The 19,809-nt window shown below is 50.9% G+C and overlaps 1 protein-coding gene across 1 annotated transcript; it reads right to left on the reverse strand.

Annotated features, from left to right (window-relative positions):
• Window positions 1-10,944: 10,944 nt before the first annotated feature.
• On the reverse strand, window positions 10,945-16,024 carry LOC119972196 (actin, clone 403-like). The gene is made up of 2 exons (XM_038808534.1): window positions 15,875-16,024; window positions 10,945-12,268 (listed from the first exon to the last, which is right to left on the reverse strand). The coding sequence occupies exons 1-2, from the start codon at window positions 15,998-16,000 to the stop codon at window positions 11,264-11,266; spliced, it is 1,131 nt and encodes a 376-aa protein (XP_038664462.1). The 5' UTR covers window positions 16,001-16,024; the 3' UTR covers window positions 10,945-11,263.
• Between the last annotated feature and the right edge of the window lie 3,785 nt (window positions 16,025-19,809).

A 19,809-nucleotide genomic window follows, 5' to 3' on the forward strand; every position in this document is an offset into this window, starting at 1 on the left:
TATTGCTCTAAGATTTTCAAAAGATGAACCTCCGTATCAAACCGGATCGCCTGCAGCTGGATCCGCAGTCAAGCAATGCCAAAAGGGACTTTCAGCACTGGCTAGCTTGTTTCGAGGCAGACATCAGGTCTGAACCTGAACCTATTCCGGAAGCTCAGAAAATACAGATACTGTACTCGAGGTTGAGCTCCAACGTCTTTCCTCTGATCCAGGACGCACCGAACTACGACAAAGCCATGACGCTACTTAAGGAAAATTACGCCCAGCGGACAAACACGCTCTTCGCCAGACACGTACTCGCCACTCGCTGTCAGCTCCCTGGTGAGTCCGTAGAAGACTTCTGGCGGGGCCTAATCCCACTAGGCCGGGACTGTGACTGTCAGGCCATTACGGCCACGGAACATTCTACCCTCCTTATGCGGGACGCTTTTGTTACGGGGATTGGGTCGGACCTCATACGCCAGCTACTGTTAGAAGGGGCCACGCCCGATCTCACAGAGACAAAGAAGCTAGCTCTCTCTATGAAGGTCGCCTCGTGCAATATTCAGGCCTACACCCCCAGCATCGTTGACCTCTACACCGTCCACCCCTCCTACACATCGTGGACCCCACAGACAGCCGCCCCAGTGGGTGCCTTACCCAGCCAATATGCCTCTGCACCGCCCACCCCTCCTACGTATCGTGGACCCCACAGACGGCCGCCCCAGTGGGTGCCTTACCCAGCCAATATGCCTCTGCACCGCCCACCCCTCCTACGTATCGTGGACCCCACAGATGGCCGCCCCAGTGGGTGCCTTACCCAGCCAAAATGCCTGTGCCACCCGCCAGCCTCCAACGTTATTTTTGCGGCCAACAAAAACAGCCCCGCCAACGCTGCCCGGCTCGCGCTGCCCTTTGTAAGGCTTGCGGTAAAAAAGGGCACTTCGCCGCGGTGTGCCAGGCCCTCGCAGTCGCCGCTATCGCCCCCAACCCCCACGCTGACGCACAGTGGGCGCCGCCATCTTCTCCCCCTCAGACTAAGCGTGGCCAGTGGGTGGCACCATCTTCCCCTCCACGGAACACGTGCGGCCCATGGGCGCCGCCATCTTTTTCAACCCCAGCCACGTGCGGCCCATGGGCGCCACAATTTTGTCCTCCCCACGATCTGCAGGCGCCGCCATCTTGTCTCCCCCACAGCACATGGGCACCACCATCGTTCCAGGACCCATGCCTCCCGGGCACCCCCATCGATCGACACCAGCGACGACCATCGACCAGTCTCACCCGCACAACCTGGCCACCGCATCGACCAGCGTTAAAATCGATGGACACATGACCTCTTGCCGACTGGACTCTGGGAGCACCGAAAGCTTCATCCACCCGGATACAGTAAGGCGCTGCTCCCTCGCGGTACACCCCGCCAATCAAAGAATCTCCCTGGCCTCAGGATCCCATTCCGTGGTGATCCGGGGATACTGTATAGTCACACTCACGGTCCAGGGCGTAGAATTCAGCGGCTTCCGCCTCTACGTCCTCCCTAACCTCTGCGCTGCCCTGCTACTCGGCCTGGACTTCCAGTGTAACCTCCAGAGCCCAACACTGAAATTCGGCGGGCCCCTACCACCCCTTACTGTGTGCGGCCTCGCGACCCTAAAGGTCAACCCACCTTCCCTTTTCGCAAATCTAACCCCGGATTGCAAACCCGTCGCCACCAGGAGCAGACGGTACAGCACCCAGGACAGGACCTTCATCAGGTCGGAGGTCCAGCGGCTGCTTCGGGAGGGTATCATCGAGGCCAGGAACAGCCCCTGGAGAGCCCAAGTGGTAGTAGTTAAAACTGGAGAGAAACACAGAATGGTCGTGGACTACAGCCAGACCATCAATCGGTACACGCAGCTCGACGTGTACCCCCTCCCACGCATATCTGATATGGTCAATCAGATTGCGCAGTACCGGGTCTTCTCAACTGCAGACCTCAAATCCGCCAACCACCAGCTCCCTGTTGGTAAATCGGACCGTCCATACACTGCCTACGAGGCCGATGGTCGCCTCAGGGTTCCTTCCGGCGTCACCAACGGGGTCTCGGTCTTCCAAAGGGAGATGGGCCGAATGGTCGACCGGTACAGGCTGCGGGCCACCTTTCTGTACCTAGACAACGTCACCATCTGCGGCCACGACCAGCAGGACCACGATGCCAACCGTGCTAAGTTTCTTCACACCGCCTCTCTCCTAAACCTCACCATAACAAGGAGAAGTGCGTGTTTAGCCCGACCCACTTAGCCATCCTCGGCTATGTGGTCCAGCACAGAGTTCTGGGGCCCGATCCCGACTGCATGCGCCCCCTCATGGAGCTTACCCTCCCCCACTGCCCCAAGGCCCTCAAACGCTGCCTTGGGTTCTTTTCATACTACGCCCAGTGGGTCCCAAACTATGTGGCAAGGCCCGCCCACTCATACAGTCCACCCATTTTCTCCTGACAGCTGAGGCTCAACAGGCCTTCGCCCGTATCAGAGCCGATATCACCAAGGCCGGGATGCACGCAGTAGATGAGACACTGCCCTTTCAAGTGGAGAGCGATGCATCAGATGTAGCTCTGGCCGCCACCCTCAATCAGGCAGGCAGATGCGTGGCATTCTTTTCCCGGACCCTCCATGCCTCAGAAATTCAGCACTCATCCGTCGAAAAGGAGGCCCAAGCTATCGTTGAAGCTGTGCGGCATTGGAGGCATTACCTGGCCGGCAGGAGATTCACTCTCCTCACTGACCAACGGTCGGTAGCCTTCATGTTCAACAACACACAGCGGGGCAAGATCAAGAATGATAAAATCTTGAGGTGGAGGATCGAGCTCTCCACCTGCAATCACGAGATTTTGTATCAACTGGGGAAGCTCAACGAGACCCCAGACGCCCTATCCCGAGGTACATGTGCCAGCGCACAAGTAGACCGAGTCCGGACTCTGCACGACAACCTTTGTCACCCGGGAGTCACACGGTTGTACCATTTCATAAAGGCCCTACTCCGTCGAGGAAGTACGGACAATCACCAGGGACTGCCAGGTCTGTGTGGAGTGCAAACCGCACTTCTACCGGCCAGATCACGCGTGCCTGGTGAAGGCTTCCCACCCCTTTGAACGCCTCAGCGTGGACTTCAAAGGGCCCCTCCCCTCCCCCACCCGTAACACGTATATTCTCAGTGTGGTCGATGAATTCTCCAGGTTCCCCTTCGCCATCCCGTGCCCCGACATGACATCTGCCACCATCATCAAGGCCTGGTGTGGCAACTGCTCGGCCCAGGACCGCAAGGAACTTCAGAGAGTCGTGAACACCGCCCAGTCCATCACACGAACCTGCCTCCCATCCATGGACTCCATCTACACCTCCCGCTGCCGGGGGAAAGCGGGCAGCATAATCAAACACCCCTCCCACCCGGCTTACTCATTCTTCCAACTTCTTCCATTGGGCAGGAGATGCAGAAGCCTGAAAACACGCACGAACAGACTCAAAAACAGTTTCTTCCCCACTGTCACCAGACTCCTGAATGACCCTCTTATTGACTGACCTCATTAACACTACACCCTGTATGCTTCATCCGATGCCAATGCTTATGTAGTTACATTGTATATCTTGTGTTGCCCTATTATGTATTCTCATGTATTTTCTTGAATTCTGTTCAATTCCCTTTTCTTCCATGTACTGAATGATCTGTTGAGCTGCTTGCAGAAAAATACTTTTCACTGTACCTCGGTACAAGTGACAATAAACAAATCCAATCCAATCCAATCTTTGCTCTGTTCGGTTTCCCCGACTACATCCACAGTGACAGGAGATCCTCGTTCATGAGCGATGAGCTGCGTCAGTTCCTGCTCAGCAGGGGTATCGCCTCCAGCAGGACGACCAGCTACAACCCCCGGGGAAACGGGCAGGTAGAGAGGGAGAACGGGACGGTATGGAGGGCCGTCCAGCTGGCCCTACGGTCCAGAAATCTCCCGGCCTCCCGCTGGTCAGAGATCCTCCCTGATGCGCTCCACTCCATCGGTCACTACCGTGCACCGCCACTAACAACACACCCCATGAACGTCTTTTTGCCTTCCCCAGGAAGTCTACACCCGGGGTGTTGCTCCCGACTTGGCTCGCAGCTCCAGGACCAGTTCTTCTCCTTTGGCACGTCCAACTCCACAAGGCAGACCTGTTGGTGGAGAGGGTGCAGTTGCTCCATGCTAACCCCCAGTACGCCTACGTGGCGTACCCCGACGGCCGCCAGGATACTGTCCCCCTCAGGCACCTGGCACCAGCAGGTTCCCCACACACATACCCCGCCGGCCCGGTGCCACCCTCCCCTCCCCCCGCGCATCCAGCAGAAACCCCCCCCCCAGGATCATCCGTCCGCAATCCCCCCCAGGACCATCCATCCTCCCCCTGCCCACGCCCGAGGATGAAGAGGATTTCGGCACGCTCCCGGAGTCACCGAAGATCAGACCATAATCGGCATCGCCGCCACCACTGCGTCGCTCCCCGCGGCACATCAAGGCCCCGGACCGGCTAAACCTATAACTGGTTCACTGGACTTTAAAATAAACTTTTTTTTTGCAAATTCTGTACATTTTAATTCAAATCTTACTGTACATAGTTCTCTGCCCACCCCCGCCGGACTCAATTTTAGCAGGAGGTGAATGTGGTAAACCACTGTTGTACATATATTAGGTGATGTACGGTAAGACCCTGTACTACAGGTACAGCGGTAGTCCCTGCCTGCTGGCTCCGCCCAGTAGGCGGAGTATAAATATGTGTGTCCTCCATGCTGCAGCCATTTCATCAGCTGCTGTGGGTGGCCACACATCTTAGAGTAATAAAGCCTCAGTTGTATCCAACTCTCGTCTTTGTCCAATTGACCGTACATCACAGACATGGGGGAGTTTCTGGACAGTTGGATGTCCTGAGGTGGGATAGGAGGAGTGGGCAGGGTTGGAGGAGCCTTTTGGGGTGGAGGAAGTGCGGGTGGTGATGGGGAAAATGCAGATGGGTAAGGCACCTGGACTGGATGGCTTCCCGGTGGAGTTTTATAAGATGTTTCTGGCTAAATTGGTGTCGCTGCTGGTGGAGATGTTCAAGCACGCCGTAGCGAAGGGATTAATGTCAGAGACTATGGGACAGGCATCCATTTCTCTGCTGCTGAATAAGGAGCCAGTCGAGTGTGAGTAGTACAGGCCAATTTCTCTGCTGAATGTGGATGCCAAGATTCTGGCAAAGGAGCTGGTGCTTAGGTTGGAGGAGTGCCTCCTGAAGGTGATTGAGGAAAAGCAGACGGGATTCGTGACGTACAGACAGCTGTCGTCTCCAGCTAAATGTGGTGCTTTCACTGGGGGAAGGGAGGGAGTTGGAGGTGAAGGTGACGCTGGATGCAGAGAAGACTTTTGATCGCGTGGAGTGGAGCTATTTGTTTGTGGTGGTGGAGAGGTTTGGGATTGGGCCTAAATGTGAAGCATAAGGAGTTCATGGTGACTGTGTGCACAAACGAGAGGAATTCAGGGTCCTTTCCTCTGCAGAGGGGATTGAGGCAGGGGTGCCCCATGTCCCCCTTTGGCCACTGTACTGAGGTGCTCGGATTCATGGAGGGGGATGGGGGACATAGGGTGTCCCTGTACGCTGATCATTTGCTGTTTTATATCTCCAAACTGGGCTGGTCAATGGGGGATATATATGGGGTTGTTTAGGAGATTTGGGGCTTTTTCAGGCTGCAAGTTAAATTTGGGAAAAAGTGAGTGTTTTGTGGTGCTTTCTCCAGGGGCGGGGCTTGGGGTGGGGCGATCGCCATTTCGGGTGGCAACAACCTACTTTAAAACTAGTGGGGAAGATAAAAAGTGATGTAAAAGTTTCTGTAGATAAGCAACTTGAAGTTGGGGGCGGAGTTGAAGTTGATGCTGATTCGGGGGAACCATGGGTTTGAGCGCGGGATGGTGGATGCGAGGTTTTGGGGATGGGAGGAGCGAGGGGTGGTGGAAATAAAGGATCTGTTCCTAGAAGGGGCATTAGAGAGTCTGGAGGAGTTGGGGGCGATGGTAGGGGTGCCACGAGGGGAGGGTTTCAGGTACATGCAGGTGCGGGATTTTGGCTCCACCTGGAGGTCGAGGATGAGCCGGTTGTGTGAGGGGGTGGAGGATATTTGTGAGGGGTGGCGGGGAGGCCCGGCCAATCACACACACGTGTTCTGGTCCTCAAAGTTGGAGAGGTTTTGGGGGTGGTTCTTCAGCACCATGTCAGCGATCTTGCTCAATGTGGACCTGGAGCCCAGTCCCCTGGGAGACACATTCAGGGTGTCGGACTTGCTGGGGCTGCAGATGGGAGCGGGGGCAGATGTTTTAGCCTTCGTCTCGCTGATCGCTCACTGGCGGGTGCTGTTAGGGTGGAGGTCAGCTTCCCCACCCTGTGGCTCGGTGCGGCTGGGAGATCTAATGGAGCTTTTGTATCTGGGAAAAGGTGAACTTTGCTTTGAGCAGTGCGATTGAGGGGTTCCACAAGAGATGGGGTTTGTTTGTACTACATTTCAAGGAGCTGGGTGCTGCCAACTGCTAGGGGGAAGGGGAGGGGAGGAAGGTGGGGGTTGGTTGGGGGGATTGAGGGGTACATGGGATTTTGTTTCATTGTGGGTTGGTTTTATTTTGGATAATTGTTTTACATGGATAATTGTTGAAATGTTTAAATTTAAAATAAAATATTTTTCAAAAGTAAATTGTCTTCTTTTGATATTCCTCAAGTTTCTTTCCAGATGCTCATTAATTATTCTCAGCCTTTGTTTTCCTTTGCTTTGCCAGTTGGTTGGACTGGTCCTATATTTTATACTTTTGGTTGTTTCTTAGCTCTTTAATTGTCGCTGACTCTCTCTCCTGGCAATTCATAGAATTTACAGTGCAGAAGGAGGCCATTCGGCCCATCGAGTCTGCACCGGCTCCCGGAAAGAGCACCCTACCCAAGGTCAACACCTCCACCCTATCCCCATAACCCAGTAACCCCACCCAACGCTAAGGGCAATTTTGGACACTCCGGGCAATTTATCATGGCCGATCCACCTAACCTGCACATCTTTGGACTGTGGGAGGAAACCGGAGCACCCGGAGGAAACCCACGCAGACACGGGGAGGATGTGCAGACTCCACGCAGACAGTGACCCAAGCCGGGAATCGAACCTGGGACCCTGGAGCTGTGAAGCAATTGTGCTATCCACAAGGCTACCGTGCTCAAGCACTTTTTAACAATTCTCCTCCTGGAGTTCGACTCTCCTGCTGATCTCGCTACAGTAACTCAATCCAACTAACCAGTCTGCTCTAAGCCATGTGGTGGGTGTGATGCTTCCTGATCTGCCCCTGTCTCTCTGAGTGTCACCTATGGAAAGAGAAAGAGCATGTGTGCCCTGTCCTTTTATATGGGTAGCCCCCTTGTGGTAGTGCCACCTCTGGGTGTATCTTGACTGCCCATTGGTCGTGTCCTATCTTACTGACCTATTGGTTGAATGTCTGTGTGTCATGATGTCTCAGGTGCTCCCTCTAGTGTTTATTTAGTCCCAGTGTATCGACATTAACCCCTTGTGTATTTACAGCGATGCATATCACCACAGTCGTGACATGGTATATCCACGTGGTTATTCATAACTGCATCTTTGTTACTCGCACACCATCATTCCAAATCTCACTGACAGTCCTCTATTTCCCAGGGTGTCACACCAGTCTGTGTTATTTCTAACTATTTCTCCTAATCCTCTGCACACTTTCTTTCAATGTTAATATATGTTGGTGGCCAAACTCCTGCTGAATTAGTTTGGACCCTCCCCAACAGAAGACCATAGGACGTAGGAACAGAAGTTGGCAATTCAGCCCATCAGGTCTGCTCCACCATTCAATGAAATCATGGCTGATCAGATCAGATCAGATAATCCGCAATCCCGCTTTCCTGCCGTCTCCCCGGAACCCTCGATCCCCTCACTGATTAACAACCTCTCTCAACCTTGAACATACTCAATGGCCCAGTCTCTACAGCTCTCTGCGGTGAAGGATTCCACAGATTCACTACCCTCGGAGGGAAGAAATTCCCCCTCATCTCGGTCTGAAATGGGTGACCCCCTCACTCTGAGATTATGCTCTCTGGACCTCGACTCTCCCACAAGAGGAAACATCCTCTCAGTACCTACTGTTCCAGCCCCCGGGACTATTATATGTCACAATGAGGTGCCTCTCACATCCTCAAGGCCCAGCTTTATATTCCTCACCAGCTCCTGACACTAACTGAAGAATCTCAACTATCTTCCTCCCGTTCTTGATTCTAACATTAAATGATGTGGAGGCTTTAGAGAGGGTGCAGAAGAGATTTACCAGGATGTTGCCTGGTATGGAGGGCATTAGCTATGAGGGGAGGTTGAATAAACTCGGTTTGTTCTCACTGGAACGACAGAGGTTGAGGGGCGACCTGATAGAGGTCTACAAAGTTATGAGGAGCATAGACAGGGTGGATAGTCAGAGGCTTTTCCCCAGGGTAGAGGGGTCAATTACTAGGGGGCATAGGTTTAAGGTGCGAGGGGCAAGGTTTAGAGGCGATGTATGAGGCAAGTTTTTTATTTTATTTTTTTTGGTTTTTTTTTTTTTTTTTTACACAGAGGGTAGTGGGTGCCTGGAACTCGCTGCCGAAGGAGGTGGTGGAAGCAGGGACGATAGTGACGTTTAAGGGGCATCTTGACAAATACATGAATAGGATGGGAATAGAGGGATACGGACCCAGGAAGTGTAGAAGATTTTAGTTCAGATGGGCAGCATGGTCGGCACAGGCTTGGAGGGCCGAAGGGCCTGTTCCTGTGCTGTACTTTTCTTTGTTCTTTGAAAGCAGGTTATATTCTTCATCATCGATGGTGACTTGTACTAATAACGCAAGCTGGGATATTTTGGGCGAGGTATTATCATCCGATAGAAACAATCTCTTGTAACATCAGAAACATGGCTACAATTCTCACATTTCTGTTTGTGATCTTGGTGTTTATGATCTCAAAGGACTTCACTGAAAGTGGGCGGCTGGTCTCCAACACGATGGGCCAAACAACCTCGTTCTGCACCGTAACTGTTCTATTTACCTGGATAAGATAGCCACTAGTCCTATTACCCGATTGGGGGAGCCAAGGTTTTGGGAAGGGAAGCAAGGGAATTGAAGAGAGTGAAAAGGAGATTGGTTAGGCAGCGGACAACAAATTTACAGGAATTAAATGGGGAATGTGCCGGCATTGTCCCATGAGTCACCATAGACTCAATGGCCTGGTTCGGAGCTATTGGGACTCTAGCTCTGCTCTTACTGCTTTGGGTACTTTTTACAGACGGTGGGTTTTGGCACAACAGCAGCCCCATGTTCTGTCCTCTCTTGGATTGGTGCTTGACAAACCCACCCACCCCCACATCCCATCCCCTCCCCACACAACTAAATTGTGAGAAATTGCTAAATTGGTGAAAGAAGTAGGGAACAGCTAAGTCGTTACAGGCCAGTGAGTCTACCATCAGCCACAGGGAAATTATTGGGAAAAATGCAGACCGAATTAACAGAGGCAAGGATGAATCACGGATAGTCAGCATAGCTTCAGAGGGAGGGAGGCCTAAAAATGGGATTGACTTTAAGGCAACTACAAGGCGTGTAGATGAATGCAGCATGGGAGACGAGGGGTGCGATCCACCCATCACATTTTGTTCTTCGTGCATGGTGTGCGTATTAGATCCCGGGAGAGGCCTCACAGGTTTCCCGGAAGTTGTCACCCAGGTCCTGTGAGGAAACACACCCACGGTGATATGCATCATTGTAGATACACAAGAGGTTAATGTAAGTACATATAGACTAGCTAGACACTAGAGGGAGTACCAGAGACATGACACACAAACACTCAACCAATAGGTCAGTAAGATAGAACACAACCAATGGGCAGTCACGATACAGAGGTGACACTTCCACAGGAGGGCATTACACCAATCCATATAGAAAGGACACAGCACACATGATCTTCCTCTTTCCAGTGAAGACTCAGAGTACAGACACAGGGTTGATTGAACATCATACCCACCATGTGGATTGTAACAGACTGGTTTGTCAGTCTGAGTAGCTATAGAAGGATTAACAGTAGAGGCAAATCTGAGTAGGAGAATTGTAAATAGTTTAAACAACGTGTTGAAGTTACCTCCACATCTGAACCTTCCTTTGTCACAGGGAACATCAAGGAAGCAACTTATGCTACGCCTAGAGCATAACAAGTCAGCGACCAAACGACACACACTGCAGCAGGTTTTAAACCAGTTAACGTCTGTGGGATCCACTGGCCTCTGTTCAGTACTGGTCCAGCAGAATGCCACCCAGTGGGGCTCCTGGGCAAGTAGACCACTCTGGGTGGTCAGAGTCAGTGCATTGCAGCTCTCGCCCTCCCCCTGTAACACAGGCACCTTGGTCCTGGCCAGCCAGCACGAGCACTGCCCATGTGCCACATCCAAGGGTGGAGGTAAGTTGGAAGGGTAATGGCGTGTAGGGGGTGATGAAATAGAAGTCCTGATAGCAGGTGTTTTCATTTGAAGGGTGTGGGGTAGTGCCCATGTGCATGGGAGGTGTGGAGAACCCACAAGCTCACTTAGATCAGGGGACCCTTCCAAAACGGCAGCCCTTCAACTCCTCAGCACAAATATAAGTTACGTTATGGGCTAACCAGGAGAAACTCCTCAGGGCCCAAAAACTGACTCAAGCGTCATCGAATAGCGGTGGGGAACTCGCTGGCAGAACGAGCAGGAAACGTCCCGAAAAACCCACGGGGGGGGGGGGGGTTGGTGTTATCCTCACTAGTTAGTTAATGAGGCTTCACCAGCCTATTGGTGCGGACTCTCCTAGAATTTCAAACAGACATGTATCATCCATCCAAGGAGATAGCAGAAAAATGACCTTAGCTTCAAGAGAAATAACAACTGCATCAGGCAAGAGAAATTTATTGTTGTTTCTAGTTTACAGTTTTAAGTAACAAATTCATTACAAATCAAACCTTCATCTGCAGCATGGAGACTAGAGAAATATTGGAAGAAATCTGCCTGTTCCTCAAAGTCCAAAATGAGAGTGACCCTCCTTTAACCTACCCCTCAGGCAATTGAATCAAGTCTCAGAAAACAAATGATGATATGTGGGTAAAGCAGGAAAGGAACACTGGCCAAAAAGGCAGAGTTGAGGATCTGTGAAAAACTGATCGTTTTTATTGGAAGTGGATTAGCCCAGGAAATTACAAAGCCCTAAGTAAGTTAGAAGCACTTGCGATGGACTATGGAGGGCCCAGACTCATCGTACTCCTGCTTACTGATCCACATTTGCTGGAAGGTGGAGAGAGAAGCCAAGATGGAGCCTCCGATCCACACTGAATACTTCCTCTCAGGAGGAGCAATGATCTTTATCTTCATTGTGCTGGGAGCCAAGGCTGTGATTTCCTTCTGCATCCGATCAGCAATACCTGGGAACATGGTGGTCCCACCAGACAAGACCGTGTTGGCATACAGATCCTTCCTGATATCCACATCACATTTCATGATGCTATTGAAACAGGTCTCATGGATCCCAACAGATTCCATCCCGAGGAAGGATGGTTGGAAAAGGGCTTCTGGGCACCTGAAACGCTCATTACCAATGGTGATGACTTGGCCATCAGGGAGTTCATAGCTTTTCTCCAAGTTTGAAGAGGAGCTGGCTATCTGCATCTCAGCTTCAAAATCTAGGGCCACGTACGCAAGTTTCTCCTTGATGTCACGCACAATCTCCCTCTCTGCTGTGGTGGTGAAGGAGTACCCACGCTCAGTCAGGATCTTCATCGCATAGTCAGTGAGATCTCTGCCAGCCAGGTCTAACCTCAGGATGGCATGAGGCAAGGCATACCCTTCATAGATTGGCACAGTGTGGGAAACACCATCACCAGAATCTAGCACAATGCCAGTTGTACGGCCAGAGGCGTACAAGGACAGCACAGCCTGAATGGCAACATACATGGCTGGCGTGTTGAAGGTCTCGAACATGATCTGGGTCATCTTCTCCCGGTTGGCTTTGGGGTTGAGAGGAGCCTCTGTGAGGAGAACAGGATGCTCCTCTGGGGCCACTCGCAGCTCATTGTAGAAGGTGTGGTGCCAGATCTTCTCCATGTCATCCCAGTTGGTCACAATGCCATGCTCGATGGGGTATTTCAGTGTCAGAATGCCTCTCTTGCTCTGGGCTTCATCACCAACGTAACTGTCTTTCTGACCCATTCCAACCATCACTCCCTGGAAAGTGAGGAATAAAAAAAGCATTAATTAACTCAGCAAACCTAAACTCCAAACACCCAGAGACCTCAGTCTGACTGATGTGGAGCAATTCAAAATACAGCAGCATTTAAAGGAAGGGCCATTGTGTGCTGTGTAGCCAGTGGGATAGCAAATGGCAGTAATCCATCTATAATAACAATACACTCCGATATTCCCAGGTTGGATGCAATTAGTTTATTCCCAATTTCAGAAAAGTGGAATATTGTTAGAATTCACAAGTGAGGATGTGTTAATGGTGACGATGGAGGATTCTGGGTGCCTTGTTTTAAAATATTTTTATTCTCCTCCCTTCACATTTTCTCCCAAATTTACACCCAACAATAAACAAACAGTAATGAATATGTTAATCCCCTTATCAATCCCATCCTCCCACCAAATCCCCAAACAACTGCCCACATGTTAAACAAGGAATCACCCATAGTCACCATTAACACAAGTCCCCCTCCCCCAACCCTCCCACTCCCCTCCCCCCCCCCACTCCCCTCCCCCCCCATGATCGATGTGATCCAGTTCTTGAAAGTGCATCATGAATAACACCCATGAATTGTAGAACCCCTCCATCCTTCCCCCCAGTTCAAACTGAACCTTCAAGCGTTAAGAATTCCGTCAAGTCCCCCCGCCACGCCAGGCCACAGGGTAGAGAGGTGGATCTTCACTAACAGGATCCGCCTTCAGGTGATCGAGGTGAAGGCTACAACATCGGCCTCCGCGCCCGTTTCCAACTCCAGCTGGTCTGACACCCCAAAAATGGCCTCCCGAGGGCCTGGGTCCAGTTTCCTGTGCACAACTTTAGAGATTACCCCAAACACCTCTTTCCAGTAATCCCCCCTCACCCACCCCTGCAACATTCACACATCTTCCACCCCCTCAAAGAGCCAGTTCATTCTCACCCTTGTGCCCCTCCCCCCTCAACATTCACACACATCTTCCACCCACTCAGAGCCAGCTCATCCTCGCCCTTGAGGTGTGCTCTATATACCACCTTCAGCTGTATCAGCCCCAACCTCACGCATGTGGTGTTCACTCTCTGGAGCACCTCACACCAGAACCCCTCCTCCATATCCTCTCTCACTTTGCTTTGATCCCTTCAAGTGGTGCCTAAATAGCCCGTAAACTGCCAACACTTCTCCAGTCCCCCGGTCATCAGCACCTCCCCCAGCAATGTGGAGACCGGCTCCACTGGGAAGCTCTATCTCCTTCCTGGCAAAAATCACAAATCTGTATGTATCTAAACATTTCCCCCTGCTCCAGCCCATACTTCACCTCCAGCTCTCAATCCTGCAAACCAAGCCCCAAGAAACAAGACCCCTTCTCCTCCCATTCCCAAATTCCGCATTTCCCTTGACCCTGAAGTGTTGCCGAAACTGCCTCCAAATTCTCAATGAAGCTATTATTACCGGACTCCCTGAGTATTTCCCCGGAGCTATCGGGAGCGGGGCCGTTGCTAGTGCTTTCAGTCCCGACCCCCTGCACAAACTCTCCTCCATTCTGACACACTGGGAATTAACCCCTCTGACCCAGCTCCGCACCTTCTCCACATTCACTGCACAGTAATAATACATCAGGTTCAGAAGACCCCAACCCTCTGCTCCCGATTCCCTTGTTATTTGTTGGAGGGCTGCTGTTTGGTGGGGGGGGGGGGGGGGGGGGGGGGGTTTGGAGAGAGGATGGGATTGTGGTTATTGATATGGGGATTGGCATTGCATTCATTACTGCTGGTGATCAGAAAGAAGTTTATTATTATTATTGATCAGAAACATACTGGACCAGCCACGTTAACGATGGCTACAAGAGGATGGCCAGTCCATTAAGGTAGCAGAGCAGGTGTACAGTGGTTAAGAAGGCGCATGATATACTTGTCTTTATTAGCTGAGGCAGAGTTGAAGAGCAGGGAGGTTGTGCTGAAACTGTACAAAATGTTGGTTAGGCCACAGCGAGAGTATATTTTCCTTGGAATATAGGAGGGCCGGGGCATGATTGAGATGTTTAAAATTGTGGGATGTAGAGTAGACAGGAATAAACTTGCCTCCTTGGTGGAGGGGTCAGTAACCAGGGGCAGAGATTGAAGGTAAGGAGCAGGAGGTTTAGAGGGGATGGGAGGATAAACCTTTCACCCAGAGGGGTGGTGAGAGTCTGGAACTCACTGCCTGAAAGGGGGGTGGAGGCAGAGACCCTCTTAATATTAGTGTACCAGCCTCCCCGAACAGGCGCCGGAATGTGGCAACTAGGGGCTTTTCACAGTAACTTCATTTGAAGCCTACTTGTGACAATAAGCAATTTTCATTTCATTTTTCCACAAGGCAATGGAAAATGGGATTAGAACAGGACTGTTTTTGACCGGCACAGATGTGATGGGTCGAACGGCCTTTTCTGTGCCATGGATCCACGACTGGAAATTCATCCACCTCCTAACTCCACAGGTAGAATTCTTCCCATAACACAGACACCACCCAGGACAAAGCAGGCTGTTAATGGCACCCCATCCACCACCTTTCCCTCTACCACTGACAGTGGTAATGTGTAAAGATGCACTGCAAAAACTCACCCACACCCTGTACCATCCAGAAGGAGAGCAGACACATGGGCATCAACTACAATTTCCTTCAAAAGCAACAAGTCACCACGACTTGGGAACTGTCACTGTCCTTGGATCAAAATCAAAGTCCATAAGAGCACAGAGGGTGTACCGACCCCACATGATTACAGTGCTCTAAGTAACAACTTTCTGAAGGTCAGTTAGAGTGGGCAACAACTCAGATTCTAGGACAAGTGTTGATTGAAAATGGTCTAGGACAGACACGGCAACTATGGCCAACACCTTATGAAATTTTGTATTTGGCAGAGGGAAGCTTAAACTACAGGGACAATAAAGTTAGAGTAAGGGCTTGATTGGAAAGACATCCCAAAAACGAGATCAAAAAAAAGTTAGGAGGGATTATTGGGATATGGGGATAGGGTGGAAGTGAGGGCTGAAGTGGGTCAGTGCAGACTTGATGGGCCAAATGGCCTCCTTCTGCACTGCATGCTCTATGTTCCAATTCTGAACATAGAATTAGGTTCAAAATAGAGTAATGATCACTGGACAAGCTTTATAGAACCGTGGCCTGGCTGGCTTTCAATTAGATAATTGTTCCTGTTTGACTCCCATCAATCTGCTGATCTGAGTTAAATCAGACCAGGGGATTAGGAAGTGTGAAGATTCTCCTGAAGAATTCAAGTGGGCAACAAAGAGTCAAAGCCCTGCTCCCAAGTACAGTAGGTATCAGACTACAGTATAGGTATAGCCTGACCCATTCCATGTTTCTTTTACTCTGTTCTGGCCCCACACACAAAAAAAAGAGCTCAAGTTTCAGTTCCTCAGGAGGTTTAAATCAGTTTCTATGGAAACAAGGGATTAGTTAGAATCCCAAACCATAATTACCACACACTGGTTGCCACACCACACTAAGCAACAGGCAAAGAAAAACACCACATCCTGTTCAAAACAGGAATCTAGAAAACGACATTTTAGTTACACGAGGGACCGATGCACAAACTTCCAAATTTGGTAGTTGAAGGACTGACCTGGTGCCGGGGGCGTCCCACGATGGAGGGAAAGACAGCCCTGGGAGCATCATCTCCTGCAAAGCCAGCCTTACACATCCCAGATCCATTGTCAACCACCAGAGCAGCAACCTCATCATCAGCCATGGTTTAAACTCAACAGGAAGGTGACTGAAAGAAGAAAGAGTATATCTAAACACAAGAACAGGTCCAAGGCACAAACAACATGTTTTAGACTAATTACCCATCTTTACTCCACCAACCAGAACTTCAAAAGAAGCTCTCAAGACAAGTTTAACAAAAGCCAACACAAAGTAAAGCCTTTTGAAATACACCCAACAAATAGCCCAATTTCCAAAAGTAACAGCAGAGCTTAATGCAACCACTTCAGAGCAAATCCCCTCCTTTCCTCTGCCAAACCTTATTTACCAACCAACCCACCTGTTACCTCTAACAGAACACTGCTCCTATACCTCAGGAAAACAGGAATGATATGTAGCCCTCTACCCTCTTACCCCCCCCCCCCCCCTTTATTGGTGCTGAGCCCTCTCCCTAATCATAGGGCAGCCAATCACTGAGGCTGAAGGGGAGGAGTTGGGAACAACAAATTGATGCTCAAATTACCCTCTCCTTTCACAACTGAGTACCTTAACAGGTGCTGTTTTTAAGGAAAATATGAGTGTGTTAACGCGGGGGCGGGGGCGGGGAGGGGGAGGGGGCGGGGGCGGGGAGGGGGAGGGGGCGGGGGCGGGGAGGGGGAGGGGGCGGGGGCGGGGAGGGGGAGGGGGAGGGGGGATGAAGAGATATGTGCTGCTGTTGCCCAGCTGAGCAATTGGATGTAAATATTGTATTTTTTTGTCATGTTGTGTTTTGAGTTTGGCATCGCACTTCTTTTATTTCTGATGCTTACCGAGGGTTGTTTGGTTTTATCCTGTTTTCTTTGCTATAACTGTTTCATGGGTAAGTCTCAGTTGATCTTTGTTTTTTTTCTCGGGCAGCACTCCCTATCAGGAGCGGCCCCTTTTCATTTGTCCCTTCGTTTCTTTCATTTTGTTTAATTGGTTGAATCCCAAAAGGGTTCACCAATGGGAACAGGTTTTGTTCTGTCCAAACCCTCAATCAAACCTTCTCTCACCCATCTCTCAATCCATGTTACTCCTGCTCCTTTTATTCCACGAGCGAGCCATCAAGGCAACATCTAACCGAGTGTGACATACAATCATAGAATTTACAGTGCAGAAGGAGGCCATTCGGCCCATCGTCTCTGCACCGGCCCTTGGAAGGAGCACCCTACCCAAGCCCACAGTCCAAAGACGTGCAGGTTGGGTGGATTGGCCATGATAAATTGCCCTTAGTGACCAAAAAAAAAGGTTAGGAGGGGTTATTGGGTTACATGGATAGGGTGGAAGTGAGGGCTTAAGTGCATTGGTGCAGACTCGATGGGCTGAATGGCCTCCTTCTGCACTGTATGCTCTATGTTCACACCTGTACCCTATCCCCGTAAATTCACCCAACCTTTTTGTCACTAAGGGCAATTTAGCATGGCCAACCCACCTAACCCGCACATCTTTGGACTGTGGGAGGAAACCGGAGCACCCGGAGGAAACCCACGCAGACACAGGGAGAACGTGCAGACTCCGCACAGACAGTGACCCAGCGGGGAATTGAACCTGGAGCTGTGAAGCAACTGTGCTAACCACATCAAGGAGCCCGAGCAAAACTGACATTAATGGGAATTGGGAGAAAATTCCCTGCTGGCTGGAATCATACCTGGCACAAAGTAGGATGGTTGTAGTGGTAGGTGGATGTCAATCATCTCAATGCCAGGATGCGGCAGCAGGAGTTCTCACGGAAGCATTCCTGGCCCAACCACCTTCACCTGTTTGCTGCTATTTGTTCCATCAATTCACCTACTTTGTAGCGAATGATGCCTGAGTTCAGTGTCTTTAATTCTGCATTTTTAATATTCTGTATTTTGACTTGATGAGATGTTAATATTTGTTTCTGCTGCCTTGCATTTTTGTTATAATAATAATCTTTATTATTGCCACAAGTAGGCTTACATTAACACTGCAATGAAGTTACTGTGAAAATCCCCTAGTCGCCACATTCCGGCGCCTGTTCGGGTACACAGAGGAAGAATTCACAATGTCCAATTCACCTAACAGCACGTCTTTCGGGACTTGTGGGAGGAAACCGGAGCACCCGGAGGAAACCCACGCAGACACGGGGAGAACGTGCAGACTCTGCAGACAGTGACCCAAGCCGGGAATCGAACCCGGGACCCAGGAGCTGTGCTAACCACTGTGCTACCCACTGTGCTGCCCTTCTACTTGTTTATTACCAGCTTTGTTTTTCTTCAATCTGAGCCAACTCTCAGGTTTCCATTCTTCTGCCAATCTGATTTAAACCCTCCCCAACAGCACGAGCAAATCTCCGTGTGAGGATGTCCTCGTTGTACAGGCCCCACCTCCTATTTAGTGGGGCTGGTTTAGCACACTGGGCTAAATCGCTGGCTTTGAAAGTAGACCAAGGCAGGCCAGCAGCACGGTTCGATTCCCGTAACAGCCTCCCCGGACAGGCGCCGGAATGTGGCGACTAGGGGCTTTTCACAGCAACTTCATTTGAAGCCTACTCGTGACAATAAGCAATTTTAATTTCATTTTTTCATTTCCCAGATCCAGTCCCAATGTCCCTAAAATCTAAAAATCTCCCTCCTGCAACATTTTTATACCCATGTGTTCATCCCTCAATCCTCCCATTCCTTTGCTCAGGTACAGGGGGAGGAGCCAAAACAGCCACTGAGGATCAAGGGGAGGAGCTAAACCAGCCAATGAGGAGCATGGGGAGGAGCCAAACCAGCCAATGAGATTAAAGGGGAGGAGCCAAAAAAGCCAATGAGGATTAAGAGAAGCCAAACCAGCCAATGAGGAGCATGGGGAGGAGCCAAACCAGCCAATGAGATTAAAGGGGAGGAGCCAAAAAAGCCAATGAGGATTAAGAAAAGCCAAACCAGCCAATGAGGATCAGGGGGTTAAGCCTGGGATTTTCAATAATTGAAATAGCCTGGGATTTTCTCCAATATCAGCAAATGTCAATGGTGGGTGGGAAAAGCAGCAGTGAGCTTGCCCATGGAAGTGGTGGTGTTTCCGCCATTTACTGTGTCACTTAGTGTCATGCACGGGTTCCACGCTGTATTGCTGGCGGGATGAGCTCGGATTTCCCCACCCCGCCGTCACCACAGCACTGCAACCATCGGAACGCCCCAACCCTATCAGCAGCACAGACGAGGAATTCATGGACCTTGAAACAGAAGAAGCATCACAGCGCCAGCCCACACCCTCCTCCAGCGAAGACACACACGCCTCACGGGGCCTCGCTCGAGAGTGGCCTTGGGGTCACAATCTGGTGAATACATCACACTCTCAGATCCACAGCAGGCAGAGGCCAGGGACGCCCCGGGGTCTGGGCAATCAGAATATTGCTGGAGGCCAGGAATCTGCTGAGTTCCAGTCAGAGGACGAGCCTCTGGATTAGGCCGTGCCTCAGTTGCTGGAGCTTCAAAGGCAAACTTGGGAAAATCAGTGAGGAATGTCTGGTACATTCCTCGGATTGGAAGGTGCACAGAGGAGTCCGTCCTGTTTGAGGTGTTTGTGCCGACACTCCAACACAACCAGGTCAACACAGCTAGGGTGGTGGTGGCCATGGGGACCTCGGTACAAGAGTTTTGTCTCGCACTGTTACAGGACATGCATTCCACGGGTCAGGAATGTTCTGGTATCCATCAGTGACAATGCCAGAGTAGATCTCACTCTAGCTGCCCCTCTATCCCAAGGAAGAAGCCCTAAGGCACCAATAGGGAGGGGAATCAGCTTGTGCAGAACCTGGGCCATCCACAGGTGACTCCAGGAGTGTCCGCCCACCCGAAACCCCCCTTCTTGTGACCGCTTCAGCTT

Source organism: Scyliorhinus canicula, chromosome 10 (genome assembly GCF_902713615.1).
Source record: "Scyliorhinus canicula chromosome 10, sScyCan1.1, whole genome shotgun sequence".
In the NCBI taxonomy this organism is placed as follows: Eukaryota; Metazoa; Chordata; class Chondrichthyes; order Carcharhiniformes; family Scyliorhinidae; genus Scyliorhinus; species Scyliorhinus canicula.

Coding starts and splice junctions, on each gene's coding strand:
- LOC119972196 (XM_038808534.1), bottom strand. CDS start 16,000: ATGGCTGATGATGAGGTTGCTGCTCTGGTGGTTGACAATGGATCTGGG. Junction 12,269..15,874: donor TGGGACGCCCCCGGCACCAG/GTCAGTCCTTCA, acceptor CTCACTTTCCAG/GGAGTGATGGTTGGAATGGG.